Source organism: Phascolarctos cinereus, unplaced genomic scaffold, assembly GCF_003287225.1.
Source record: "Phascolarctos cinereus isolate Bilbo 61053 unplaced genomic scaffold, phaCin_HiC Scaffold_1;HRSCAF=81, whole genome shotgun sequence".
In the NCBI taxonomy this organism is placed as follows: domain Eukaryota; kingdom Metazoa; phylum Chordata; class Mammalia; order Diprotodontia; family Phascolarctidae; genus Phascolarctos; species Phascolarctos cinereus.
Window position 1 is genome coordinate 158,756,688 of NW_027555514.1, and position 14,372 is coordinate 158,771,059.

Consider the following 14,372-nt stretch of genomic DNA (forward strand, 5'->3'; position numbering starts at 1 on the left):
TAATTAATTGATAACTATTAATATAGTCTAAGGTCACATAGATTTTATTTGGAAGCCATGTCACATTGTTAGTTCTTATTAAGCTTACAGTAAACTAAATCCCTAGGCCTTTCTCATATGAACCAGGTCTCTCTCAATCTCTACTTGTAGGGTTGATTTTTTTGAACTGAAGTGCAGGATTTTGTGTTAATCCTTACTAAATTTCATCTTGGTTCTATCCCAAGGGTTCCATTCTGATAAACTAATTTTCAGCTTTCATCCTTTCATCCATCATAATAGTGACTATCTTTTCGAGATTTATGACAACCAGAAATTTAATAATCATGCCTAACATGAAGACATGCTTTTGATCTCCTTGATAAAACTATTGAACAGGACAGGGCTAAGGACAATGTCTTGTAGCAATTCCACTAGAGGCTTCCCTCCTAGTTAACATTCATTAGTATGTTGATTAGTTGTTGATTTGTCAACATCCATTTAGTATGGTCATTCTGGAAGTTACAAATCCACGTACATGTATTTTCATGCTGTTTACATCACTCCATCTACTCCACAAGTATATCAGAAGAGGCTGTGCCTGCTTTATGTCAAGCCACATTAAATCTCTAATTGTATGCACGTGTATTCCCTTGATCTACCAATCCAATGAGCCTTTTGTAAAAGACAATTACAGATTCATAGGACTTTAGATCCAGAAGGCACTATAAGGACAATGTAGTCTAGAAATTAAGTATTTTAGGCTTAGGATTTGAGAGAACTTTTGTTTATCCTTTCTATTTCCTAAAACACAGATTACATTAAAATTTTTTTGGGGGTGAAGGGGATCCTCACCTGTTTGCACTAAGCCCATATAACTAATTTATGATCAAAAAGGCTGATTACCTAGTTTGTGGATTATCCTGGTTCTTCCCTTGCTGCCTCTTTCAGGTACCTTTTACAATCACAGCTACTTTGACAAAAGGGTACCAGTTGCAGTGTGAGATTTTTGTCATTGCTCTTTGCAGCATGCCTCCTCTCTACCCTAAAAACCTCTGTACAATCCTGGATTTGCAGCTCTTTCCACTACTTCATCCTTTTTTTTTTAAGTTAATTTTTATTCAAGAATTTACTTGCAGGCAACACATTTGAAAACACTTTAATATAAAAGATATGATGCTGAAAGGTCAAAACTTAAATTTAGCGAACATGACAATCACTAAAAGAATGATTTTCTTAGTAAATTAGCAAAATTTTCTAAAAAAAATTCTCATGGATCTTCAGTTTTTACATAAAGAATCTAGATGGAGGACTTGATTTAAAACAAATAACAAATGAAAAGTCACAGATAATAGGCAAATTTGTTGATTAACATAAACATCAGCTTCATTCTTCCAGAGGATGGAAACCAGCATCTAATTCTTTCTATGACAAAGTGCAAAAGATGTGTCAGTATCTTGATTTTAAAGTCTCTTTCTCCAGCAGCAAATCTGTGTCTTTGATGAAGTTCCTTTTCTCTTTCTTGCTAATCCTAGAGTTTTCTCCTTTTTATTTCCAGCTTGTTCTCTGTAAGAATGATGCAGATCATAATGAAGCATTGTGATTATCTCTTTTTAAATTAGTTCTTCACTTTTCTGTAGGTCTGTTAGTGGTGGTTCTACATTTAAGGGTCTTAGAATAGTTTCATTTACTTCTGAAGGTCTTGGTAGACCTTCATGCATTTGTTTTAATTCCTTTACACATTCTGCATCTTAGATAGCCTGCGGCTCAGATAAGCCTGTAGTTGCAGCAACTATACTAACAGCATTCTACTTAAGTTTCATCAATCTCATTGATCTTCTAGCTCCTTCCCAAACATTTTCTGGTAGAACAATCTTAAAGTCATTCTTTGGAGCAGGAAGGTCAGTCAACCCTAAATGGAGATGCTCATGAGATTCTCAATCTACTTCATATAGAGGGGTCATTGTAACCTGCCAGTCTCTCCAGGATTTATGATTACTTTGTCCCTTAGAGGGGTTCTGCTTGGGGTAGTGCCAACCACTGGTATAGGAGTCATTCCACATGGAGGAGTTAATCCTTCAGCTGGCTACATGAGGAATCTTGAATGGACTGTATTTGGTGTCTGAATGATTTGTCCCTGTGGAGTCACACCAGAGAAGTCACTCTCATGCCATGGTGTATTAAGACCTTTCAGTGGGGTTGTCCATGTTGGTAACAACCATCAAATTCTGTGCTTCCTTCAGGATTTGATCATAGGCAGCTAGAGTTTAGGCTATTGAAAGTGATACTATTTTTGGTGACATTATACTCAGACAAAAGAGTAATGGCAGCAGAATTCATTATGCTGGATTCCTCTGCTGTTTGATGTACAATTTCACTTGCTTAGCTGACTTTCACAACTTCCTGAAGTTCTACATCGAAGATCTGAGGTGTGGAAAGTACTGATTTGATTTTTCTTCTTTTTCTTTTTTTGGTAAATTTTGATACTCGACTGTTTTGAGGAATAGCTGATGGAAAACCAGACTCCTTTGTTGTCTTTCTTCCTATCTTTACTTTCCTTTTCAGATCTTAACTCCGTATCAAGATCATGTTGTAACTTCCTCAAGTCAGTATCAAATGCCTGATAATATTCTTCAGATGTGTCATAAAAACCTGGAGTAGGCTTCTCTTTCCAGAATGGAATTTCTGCATTATAATCTTTTTTCCTCTTTTTCCTGAAATTTTATGCCAGTTGCTTGAGGTTCTTCTCTTTTGGAGGGCAGTATGGCACCTTGCTTCTTCCAGTTGTTTTTCTCTTGGCCTTATTTCCCTGTGTGTTTGCCAGACAGGCTGTGGTGCCATCTCCAGTCATCCTGATCTATATCTTCCCACTGTATCTATATGGCTCCAGAAGAGAAAGTGAGGCTGGTGACCTTGCACAGCCCTCCCTCACTTAAATCCAATTCACTTGCAAGTCATGCCATCACCTTCCTGATATCGGGGTCCTCTTTGATAATGAAGTACAAACGACAACAACAACAACATGAAACCAGACAGGCTCTAGCTTCTCAGACATTTAGAGTTCATCACTGGATCAGGTCTGGCTGGTTCTTTTCTAGATTTGGATCAATCTCTCCAGGTTTAAGTTTCCTGGATCATCTGCTGTCTCTTCTTCATCGCCTCTTCGGGCAGCTTTATCCAGGAGAAGTTCATAACGTTCCAAGGAATGTGCAGTCCTTCACCCGATAGCTGGGTCAATGGTTCTACACTGGGTCACCTCCCTAGACCTTTCTGGTTTTCTGAGGCTTCGGTCCAGCCATTCATACCATTTGGCCTTGTACTGCTCTGCTGATTTTCTATACAACGGTAAAGCAATCCAGGACCACTGGTTCTTCGTATATTTCATTACCACCGCTTTGTGAATTTCATCCTCAGTGTTTCTCCACACACCCCCTCCCCCACTCTGATCAAAATCCCAGGCATCTTGGCGGAGGTGTGAGCTCCGCAGTCAGCTGCAGAGGACCAGCGAACAGCTAACAGCACAGCGCCCCAGAACCCAAGGTCGACCTGGGAACCGGGAAGTGGGAGGGGGGAGACCTGAGAGCGAGTCCTCTCCAGAGAGGGCACTTCTCATTGGTGGAGGCTGCCATTAGTCGCAGCCAATAGGGACGCTGGCGGGGCCGTGCTCCCGGAAGTACGAGGTGGAGCTGGGGCTCGGCCGGAGTGAGGCTGAGCCTGTCTAGAGTCGGCTCCCGGTTTTTGTGTCGCGCGCGGCGCGGCTCCCACGGGCGTCATGAGCTCCTTCGAGGGACAGATGGCGGAGTATCCAGCCATCTCCATAGATCGGTTCGACCGGCAGAATCTGATGGCCCGGGCGTATTTCCTGTCCCATTGCCACAAGGGTGAGTGAGCGCTGCTCGGGTCCCGAGGCTGGAGACCTTTGTGGGCAGCGGGCACGGGGTGGGTGCTCGGCACTCGGGGCGGGGGCGGGGGCGGGGGCGGGCGGGGTGGGGTGCTGGAGTTCGGAGAAAGTGATGTGGAGCAAGCTTCAGGCTTTGAATCATAGGAAGGAGCAGCTTGGTGAGCCAGCGCGGGGGGTGGGATGAAGTGGAGGAGAAAACAGTTTATTTCATTAATTCAGCAAGTATTTGTTAAGTACCTACGGTGGGTCTGGTACTGTGTTCTGCGCCGGCGATACGAAGACCCGAGGAAAAAAATCTCGAAGTGGTCCCGGCATCCAGGGAGCTTATTATGTACATGAGGAAAACGAAATGTACACAGAAAAATAAGTACAAATACAAAATAAATACAGAGTAGTGTGGTAAGTGGTAGGCAAAGTGAGGGGGGAAGGAAAGCCATAAGAGCCGGGGAGACATGCAGATAGTGGCCTTTGAGCTGAGACTTACAGCTGAAGAGGAAAAAGATTCTGAGGATGGGGACCTGTGATGGCTGCAATCTATCTATCCAGGCTTCTTTTCTGATGTGACTCTTCCATCTATTCTAGATTATGCTCCAGCCAAACTGTACTATACTTAATGTTTCTCGAACCTGAGATATATTTTCCTGTATCAGTGTCTTAAGGCCTGCTAAGATAGCTTTCTCTCCCGTCTCTTCTTTCATCCATCTTTTAAAGCACAATTTTTATGCCTTCTTTGATGGCCTCACACCATAAATCCAATCCATTGCTAAATTTTATCTTTTCTGTCTGTGTACTGTCTCTCCTATATTGCCCGCTTTTTTCCACTCGGAGCCATCATCAGAACTTGGCATTTAATAAGCACTTAATAAATGCTCTATTTTATATATCTACTTATTTACTATGTCAGGCTCTCTTCACTCACCAGGACTGGCCTTCTAATTTGCCTTCCTGCTGTGTCTCTCTCTCCACCTCCAATTTGTGTACTATATAGCTGCCAAAGTGATTTTCCTAAAGTATATGTTTGACCATGTCATCATCCGCTTCTCTTCTCCTCCCCCTGCTTCCCCTTTACCTCTAGCCACTTAGTAAACTCCCATGGCTTTCTTTTACCTCCAGCATCAAATGGAAAGTTGTTGGTTTGGCATTTAAAGCTCTTTATTATCTGGCTCCTTTCTACCTTTCCAGTCTTACACTTTATTCTCCTCTAAACACTGTGTGATCCAGCCATAGTGGCTTACTTGTCATTCCTCAGACCTGACACACTGGTATCCCAACCCTCTGCACTGGGTGACCCCCTTGCCATGAGTACTCTGCTTCCTTATCTCTACCTCTGAGAATCCCTGGCTTTTATCAAGACTGAGCACAAATGCCCCATTGTGCAGGCTAACTTTCTTTCTCTGTACCCCTAGATTCTAAAGCCTTCTGCTCTAAGGTTATATTCTATCTGCTCTGTATCTCAAATGTATTTATTTACATGTTTTCTTCTTTAAGGATGGAGGCTATTTTTGCCTTTCAGTCTGTTCTTAGTGCTTAGCATAGTGCATGGCATATATTAAGTGCTTAATAAATGCCAATTGATTTACTAGAGAAAGACCTGGATTCAAGTCTTGAATCTGGTACATTTTATTTATATATGTGTGTATCTATGTGTGTGTGCACATATATGTATATATAATACATATATAATCATTAGTGAGTCACTTTGCCTCTCAGTACTCCAGGTAATAACTCCATAGTTACAGACAAAATTGCTGACCTACATTGTTTGAGAGATGCCACATCAGGGAATTCTCTATACTGATGATGGAATCACAGGTCTGAACAAACTGACCAGAAAAAAACTAATGTAATCTCTCACATACATATGCATTCCTTATCCAAATTTACTTAATAAACATTTCTAATGGATCACTTGACTCATGGGTCTTTGTTGTGGTTTTTTATTTAGACCATATGAAAGGACTGAGATCCCCATCCTTGAAAAGAAGATTGGAATGCAGGTAATTGATTTCAATAAAGAATAAGAAAAAGAGACAGTCTATTAATTTAGCAACCGGGAATTTAGGTTTCAGGGGTTATAAAAGGTACCATAAGGGGAAAATGTGTAAAACAGTGAAAGTCAGGATGTTGAAGATAGGTTTTTTTTCCTCCCCAGTTCACAGTTTTGCTTGGATTATATGGGTTGCCTGTGCCTGGAATAGTTTTCTGCCATATGTAGAATCAAATCCTTTAAAGTTTTATTTGCCCTCAGCATCCTATCCTCTGACTAGACATAGGGGAAAGGAAAGTTTTGAGTGTAACAGACTTAAATTGAATTACAGTGATTTAATGGTTTTTTTAGGCCATTGTATTTATCAATTTCTTTATCTGAGCTGGAAGATCTTAAGAGCATCTTGTTTGATGGCCTTAGATGAGATGATCCCTGAGATCCCTTCCAGTTCTAACATTCTGTGATTCAATAACCATGCCCTTCTTGACTCTGTTAATGTAATTGAATTCAGTTAATGGGGTGATGGCAAATAGAAACTAATCCTTCTTTCTGTTTTCTTGCAGTTTAAAGGTTCACTTATATTGTTCCCCTGTCACCAAGGAACTATTGTTAACCAATCCCAAATACAACTTTTGGGAGAAACGAATTGTAAGTTTATATTTTTTATTAAAATGAATTCTGCTTTTTCAAATGAGATTTTATTTTCTAAGTAGACTGGGAAGAAATTTTGAAGTAAAAAAACCAATGAAAGCCATGCTAAAACTATACTTCATGACATCTAGAACTTGATCTAAGTCATTGGCAAATATATTGATCTGATCAGGGCCAAGACTACAGCCTCATGTCATTTTATTAGAGTTATGTCTTCAGTTGGTCATTGATCTGTTTATCAGCATTCTTTGGGTCTTATTTAACCAATTATGAATCCACCTAACTGAATTGTTATTTATTCCACATCACTTTATCTTTTTCAAGTAATAGCATGAGAGAATTTGCCATATGTATAACCAAAATCTAAGTATGTGTAATATTTCTGTGGCATTTCCATGATTTGCCAGCCTAGTAATCCAGTAAAGGGAAAGAAGAAGAAGAAATTAGTCTGGCATAATGTGATCTTAATTTATTCATACTGATTTTTAGAGATTGCTGCTTTCCTTTCTGAGTGTCTACAATTTATCATTTTAATAATTCCAGAATTTTTCCAGATATTGCTTTAGAGTTTGTAGCACCCACCTTTTGAAAATTGAGACATTTGCCCATCCCCAGTCTTATAGTACCTGTTATTCTATGATTTTTTAACAGAACAACGATAATTCTATAATTATATCCTGTAGTTCTTTTAGTATCTTAGAATGCATTTCACTAGGCTCTGAGATTAGTTCATGTAGGGCACCATCATGCTTTTCTTGGATTTCAATTTCTTATTACTCTTTTTTAAAAAAAATCCTTTTATGTGTAGAGATAGTTCTCAATAGAGAAAACAAAAGCAAACTAAGAATTATGAATGAATCAATAGACAAAAAAGCATCTATTATGCATTTACTATACTGTGTTAAGTGCTGGGGATACGAGTAGAGAAGCAGGACAGTTCTGGCTGACAAAGATGCTCACATTCTAATTGAATGAGACCGCACAAGTAGAAGGATTCATTTGAAGGGGAAATGGAAAGGCTTGGTGGACCTCAGGGTCATACAGCATTATAGATTGCAAGGCCCCATAGGCCAGAGAGAATATGGTAAGGGATAGTGGTTCTATCTTACCTGAAGGATTATGGTTGGTGATTGTGGGTTCCTCTCACGGTCGTGAAGATGTGAGATCATTTTCCAGCTAGAAGGAGGGAAAGAATAAGAGTTAACCGGAAGGTTAGAAGGCAAAGGGAGATCCTGTTGGATGTTTACAGGACAGGAGTGTAGTTGGTTTGGAGGGAAAAATTTTCCTATAGTGACTACTCTGCTGGAACGTCTTGTGCCTGGTGATTAAGTTGTTAAAGAGTTTTGCTTTCTCTCATTTATTAACTTGGTCTATTTTCAGTAAGCCAGTCCCCTCCCTGATATTTTTGTCCCTAGCAAAGTTGAGGAGCAAAGTTCTTTATGTGTGTGTTATCATTTTTCTGTTGTTTTCTTATTGCTTTTCATTATGGGTCTTTCATAGTCTTCCTGAGGCTGTTCTTATAGGTCTGTATTATTCCACTGATTGTGTCCCATTACTTTCATCTATTGTATATTCCCTTTTAAAAACTTAGCTCATTGGTAGCTTCCCTCTGCAACCCTTTATGAATTTAACTTGATACCAATCACCATTGGGTCATGCAGTGAGCTATTTTCACTATTTGTATCCTACTTATGAAAGAACTGAAATGAAAGAAGATTCCATGATTTACTAGGCTCCCACAGCAGATGATTAACAAGGGCAGCTACTGGTAGTAGCAACAAAAGGGTTAGGACCTAAAATAAATTCTGAAAACACTTAAATGACAGCTCAGTGTGTGCATTGTAGGTCTAGAAACTTAATCTAGGTCTGTCTTTTTTAATGAATATATCCATTTTAGCTGCAGTGTAGTCAACTTCACTTTTTTCCTTTTTACATATGTTTTCTTGAACATGGCATACATAAAGACACTTTGTATTCACTTTGTGGGACTTGGGATTCTTTCTAGAGTCACTTAAGTGTTTGAGTTATATGAGGCTTATAAAGTGATTAAGAGCCATGAAAAAAGTGACATAGCGTATAAATAACATCTCCTTTTGCTTCAATAGATTGGTCTTGAAATCGAAACTCCAACTCAGATTTCTTTAATTGATGAAGCATCTGGTGAGGTAAACGGATATCTTTAATAATCTATTCTAAAACTAGTAATAATGTTCTTTTTTGTTGGTTGCATTTGATTACTTGCAACGTTTTCCTTGACAGTATTTCCCTTATTATCTGTTGAGCAAAACTGGTGGATCTGAAGTTTTAAACATTATCATTGTTTAGGTGAAAATTGTTTCATATTAGTGTTACGTATCTATACATAGAATTTTAGTTTGTACTAGATAACTAGAAACAAAACAGCTGAAAAATTGAATAGATCTGTTAGCATTTCTACAATCAACTATTTTTATTATTGATGACAATGGAACCAAGACATTCAGACTCTTTTTTAAAAAAATTAATATATTTTGATTTATCAACAATCACTTCCATGAGCTTTTGAGTTTTAAATTTTTCTTTCCCTCATTCCTATTAAACATTTTCACATTAGTGATGTAAGTAAGAATTAGAACCAATAGGAGGAACCACTAGGAAGAGGAAACGAAACATAACAGAAGAAAAAAAATAGCAAATAGTATGCTTTGATCTGCATTCGAACTCCATAGATCTTTCTTTGGATGTGGATAGCATTGTCCATCATGAGGCCTTTGGAGATGTCTTAGGTCTTTGCACTGCTGAGAAGGGCTAAGTCTATCAAAGTTAGTATGTAGTTTCCTTCCTTATCTCTTTTGATAAGATCTATTTTTGCTTTTGCTTTGTCTGAGATCAGGATTGCTACCCGTGCTTTTTTTTAGTTCTGCTCCAGCTTTTTACCTTGACCCTGTGTGTGTCCCTCTGTTTCAAATGTATTTCCTGTAAACAGCATGTTGTAGGATTATGGTTTTTAATCCATTCTGCTTTGTGCTTCCATTTTATGGGAGAGTTCATTCCATTCACATTCACAGTTATGATTACTATCTGTCTTTCCCTCCATCCCCCCCCCCCGTTTATGCTTTTCTTTCTCCTTTTCCTGCCTTACTAGTGTTTTGCTTTTGACCACTGCCTCTCACAGTCCCACCTCCCTTCTATTAGCCCCCTCCCTTTTCTTCCCCTTTACCCTTACTACTTCTCACTTCTATCCCCGCTCCCTTTTCTTTCTTCTTTTCCCTCCTACTGCCTATAGGGCAAGTTAGATCTTGTTACTCCCTTCTTGAGCCAAATCTCATGAGAGTAAGGTTCAAACAATGCTCATCTCCCTGCCTTCTTTCCCTCTGCTGTAATAGGTTTTTGTGCCTTTTCCTGTGTAATTTACCCTTGTCTGCCTCCTCCTTTCCTTTTCTCTCGGTACATTTTCTTAGTTAGATCAGATTAATCCACTTACTTGGATCCATTTAACTCACTTGATTAGATTTTTTTTATCATTACATCAGTCAACTTATACCCACCCCCTTTATGTACACCCCTTTAACATGGTGTAATAACAATGTAGTTCTCAAGAGTTAAAAGTGTCATCTTCCCTTGTAGGGATGTAAACAGTTTGCCCTTATTAATAACATGTTTCTTTCTGTCCTGTTTACGTTTTTATGTCTCTCTTGAGTCTTGTATTTGAAGATCAGATTTTCTATTGGGCTGTGGTTTTTTTATTAGAAAGGTTTGGAAGTCCCCTATTTCATTGAATATCCATCTCCTCCCCTGAAAGATCATACTCATTTTCGATGGGTGACATTCGGACTCTTAAAAAAATTTTATTGATGTCTTTTGTTTTTATATCATCTTCATTTCTAAGTATATCTCACACTACCCTCAACCTCTAACTAAAGTCCCTTGGAACAAAAACTAAAAATAAATAGGGGAAAAACAGTGAATTTAAACTAATCAGCACAGCAGCTGAGCCTGACAGTTTATGTAATTTTTCACACTCATGGTTTCCCACCTCTGCAAAGAAGTCTGTCAGTCAACAATTCTGACAGTCCCTATTCTTGAGGCATTTGGGAATGTATACCATTGAGCAACACTTGGATTTAAACTAGACCTAATGGTTTTTTTTCCTTTGTTTTCAATTTCAGAAGGAAGATGTTGTTGTAACTCTTTTACCAGCTGGTCACTGCCCAGGTTCAGTTATGTAAGAGACCCTCTATCTCAGGGGTTCTTGACTTGGGATCCATGAACTCGTTTTCTAATATTTTGATAATTGTATGTCAGTATAAGTGTTTTTCTTTGTAATACTATGTATTTTATAAATTTTAAAAACGTTGTTCTGAGAAGGGTCCATATTTTACTCTGTATCCCTTTGTGACAATCCTTTTGATAGTCTTAAGAATAGGGACTATGTATGTCCTTGAAAGTTAAATTGTTTTGCTGGGATTTTTTCAGCTTCTGTTTCCTATGATGAAGTGATTGGCTGAGGTAGTCATAATGGGACTTTGCTGGCAATGAAATTCTCATTACTGATTTTTCCAGTGAATGTTTGCATTTTTTTATCATATGAATTTTTCTTCCTGTGGACAGTAAGTACCTCCGTAAAATGCTAATTTTTCCAGATATTTCAGATCAGAGACAGAATTATGCACTAAGTATTATTCAGTTCTATTGTTATTATTTTTAACAACAGGGGTGACACTTAAAAATCTAGCATCATTAACATTAGTGGTGTAACCATGGGCAAGTCACTTAAGCCTTTTCACTTAAATTTCCTGAGCCTCAGTTTCCTTAGATGTTAAAATGTGGATAATATTTGCATTACTTTGTGAGGAGGAAAAACATTGAGAACTGTATAATACTGTATGTAAGTGATTTATTTAGTAATACAGTATTAATTTACTCTTTTGTATCCATCAAAGTTTCCATTATCACTGCCTTCTTTTAGTAATTGAAATGTCTGTCAGGAGCATTTGTTACATTATTTGGCATAGTGACTTCATTAAGATTTCCTTTGAGTTACAGAAATTGTTCAAATCTGTTTCCTTTGTAGGTTTCTGTTTCAGGGGAACAACGGAACAGTCTTGTACACAGGAGACTTTAGATTAGCGAAAGGGGAAGTGGCCAGAATGGAATTCTTGCATTCTGGGAGCAGGTATTACAATTTACTGCAGCTGTTAGATGTAGGACTTTTCCATAAGAATTCACCCGGGTGTGGTGCTTCAATGCTCAGTGGACTCTCTTTTTCCTTTTCTTACATTGCTGACTTTTTCCATGGCTTTACTCTTCATAGCAATCACGATAATGATCATTTTAACCTATTATTTTTTATTATTATTTCTTTTGAGATGGTTGAACTTTTGGTCCTTTAACTGGATTTTGTTATTTTAGCTATATAGTGCAGTCCTTTGATAGTTTGGTATGATACTGAATAAGCAAATTGAATTAGGTAGTATTGTCATTTTTATTATATTGTCATGGCCCAACCATGAATAATGCCCCTCCATTTTTATTTCTGTAAATAGTATTTTGTATTTGCATTCATATAGTTTCTTATTCTTTTCCAGTAAAAGTTAATGTTCTGAGCTTAAGAATCCTGGGAAATATTATCCTTTCCCATGTCAGTCAAACCTGTTTTATCCTATATAATTATTTGTGTACATGTAATATACCCCTAGAAGACTAAGCTCCAGGAGGTCAAAACCTACGTCTTACCTAACCTTAATATTTTCCCAGGCACCTAGCAAAGTGTTCTGTATGGTACTTAAAATTTGTTAAATTGAGGGAAGTAATTTGTGTTGGGTCCATAACTGGAGGCAAATCAAGGAAAATCCTATTGTGAAAAATAAAATCAAAGACAACACTGAGAGATGTTGTACTGCCATGTTCTGGTCTATACAGAAACACTTTCTAAAGTAACTGAGTATTGCCTTCGCTAGTGTTTTATAAAATCATATTAGATGACACAACAAAATTTTAATTTTTTTTTTCAGAGTGAAAGACATCCAGAGTGTGTATTTAGACACCACTTTCTGTGATCCAAAATATTATCATATTCCAAGTCGGGTAAGTATACATTTAGAAAGACATTTTTTAAGCAAAGAAATCTAATCATTGGTATTTACATGCTATTCTGTGATCTTCACAGAAGTTGGGGTTTTTTTTCCTCTTTGTTCTGGGGAAGACAGGGAGTCAGTTGTTCTATTAATTGTTGAATATATCTTTAAAATCCCTAATCTAGGTGGAGTGTTTAAATGGAATATTAGAATTGGTACGAAGTTGGATCACTTTGAGTCCGTATCATGTTGTGTGGCTGAACTGCAAAGCAGCCTATGGATATGAGTATTTATTCACCAACATCAGCGAAGAATTTGGAACCCAGGTATTTTGCCAGTTGTGAAAAAAGGAAACCTGAAAATGATGGCACATTGGAAAATCCACTCCAAAAGTCTCTAGAGTAGGGATTGGCAAATTTTCTGAAATGGAAATTTCCTCTGTCCTGATGAGGGAATGCTCTGTGTCAGGGTGTGGCAGAATGAACCCAACTGTCTTAATAGGTTGGACCTTGGAGTTTTTGAGAGTCTCTTGTTAACATCACACAACCTTGAGCAAGTAGTTTCCTTCCTGTAGGCCTTAGTTTTCTAATCTAATCTGTAAAATGGAAGGAGCCTAGATCATCTCTAAATTCTTTTTTAGCTAGATGTAAAGTTATGTGATTTTGTTTTTCATTTTAATGTAAGCCCCTCTACCACTTCGTAGTTTCTTGGGCAGAGGGTCCAACATTTATTTTATGTTTTTATCTTCACCTGTGCCTAACATAGTTTATGTAAGTGGTTTCGTATTTTGTGGGCAGCTAGGTGGCACAGTGGATAGAGGGATGGACCTGAAGTCAGAAAGACCAGCATTCCACTCCAGCCTTAGAGAGTTATTAGCTATATGACTGTGGGCAGGCCACTTAACCTCTCTGTGCCTCCGTTTTCTCAGCTGTAAAAATGGGGATAATAACAGCACCTACCTCCCAGGGTTGTTGTAAGGATCAGATATTATTTGTAAAGCATTTAGCATAGCGCCTGCACAGAGTGGATGCTTAATAAATGATTGTTTTCTTCCTTCTCCTGTCTACTCCCTCCACTCCTGATACTCACCCTTGTTGTGTGGATGAGAAAGCAAAGGTTTTTAACTTGTTTACATTGACACACATAATGTCTTCTGCTTCTAAATAATAACTAATAATAACTAGCATTTATATAGTGACTTTAAGTTTTACAAAGTGCTTTAAAAATATCTTATTTGAGCCTCACAACAGCCCTGAGAGGTATGGGCTATTATTGTCCCCATTTTATAGATGAGGAAACTTTTGCAGACAGAGGCTAAGTTAGTAATTTGTCCAGGGTCACATAGTTAAAAACTGTCTGAGGCTGGATTTGAGCTTGGGTCATGCTGCCTCCATGTGCAGGAAAAAGTCCAGGGATAGTTACAGAATACTAATTGTGTAAATAAATGAATGACTAAAATGAAGATTTGGGACTATGTGATCCTTTTCAACTCTAATATTATATGTAATTCTAAGTAATTTTAATGATGGAAGGTTCATAATATGCTTTGAATTGCTTGGAAGCTAGGTTGTGAGTAATTTTTGTCTTATTAATTAGCTGATATTTTAAACCTTAAATACCATAAATATTTGGATATTTCTTTCCTCTATACTGATTGCTATCATTTTATTTTTAAAACATTTTTATTGTTATTTTTGTTTTCATATCACCTACATTTTCCAATGTATTCTATACCCTCTCCCTCCAGCAGAATGCTCTTTTGTACCAAAGAATTAAAAAAAAGTCAGAAAAACTAACTAAA

The 14,372-nt window shown here is 37.8% G+C and overlaps 1 protein-coding gene and 1 pseudogene across 4 annotated transcripts in view; one reads left to right on the forward strand and one right to left on the reverse strand.

Moving 5' to 3' along the window:
• LOC110217396 (cell division cycle 5-like protein pseudogene) lies at positions 1-3,822 on the reverse strand (annotated as a pseudogene).
• Positions 3,644-14,372, forward strand: part of DCLRE1C (DNA cross-link repair 1C) — a 35,715-nt gene continuing 24,986 nt past the window's right edge. For 2 of the 4 annotated variants that reach the window (XM_020999773.2, XM_078154688.1), the window contains exons 1-8: positions 3,644-3,857; positions 5,823-5,874; positions 6,428-6,512; positions 8,621-8,680; positions 10,664-10,719; positions 11,569-11,670; positions 12,509-12,581; positions 12,757-12,897. In XM_020999773.2, coding sequence (XP_020855432.1) covers positions 3,749-3,857; positions 5,823-5,874; positions 6,428-6,512; positions 8,621-8,680; positions 10,664-10,719; positions 11,569-11,670; positions 12,509-12,581; positions 12,757-12,897 — 678 coding nt within the window. In that variant the 5' untranslated portion in view covers positions 3,644-3,748. Of the gene's footprint in view, positions 3,858-5,822; positions 5,875-6,427; positions 6,513-8,620; positions 8,681-10,663; positions 10,720-11,568; positions 11,671-12,508; positions 12,582-12,756; positions 12,898-14,372 lie in introns of those variants that run through there. The other 2 variants (XM_078154677.1, XM_020999774.2) reach the window with 2 other exon arrangements.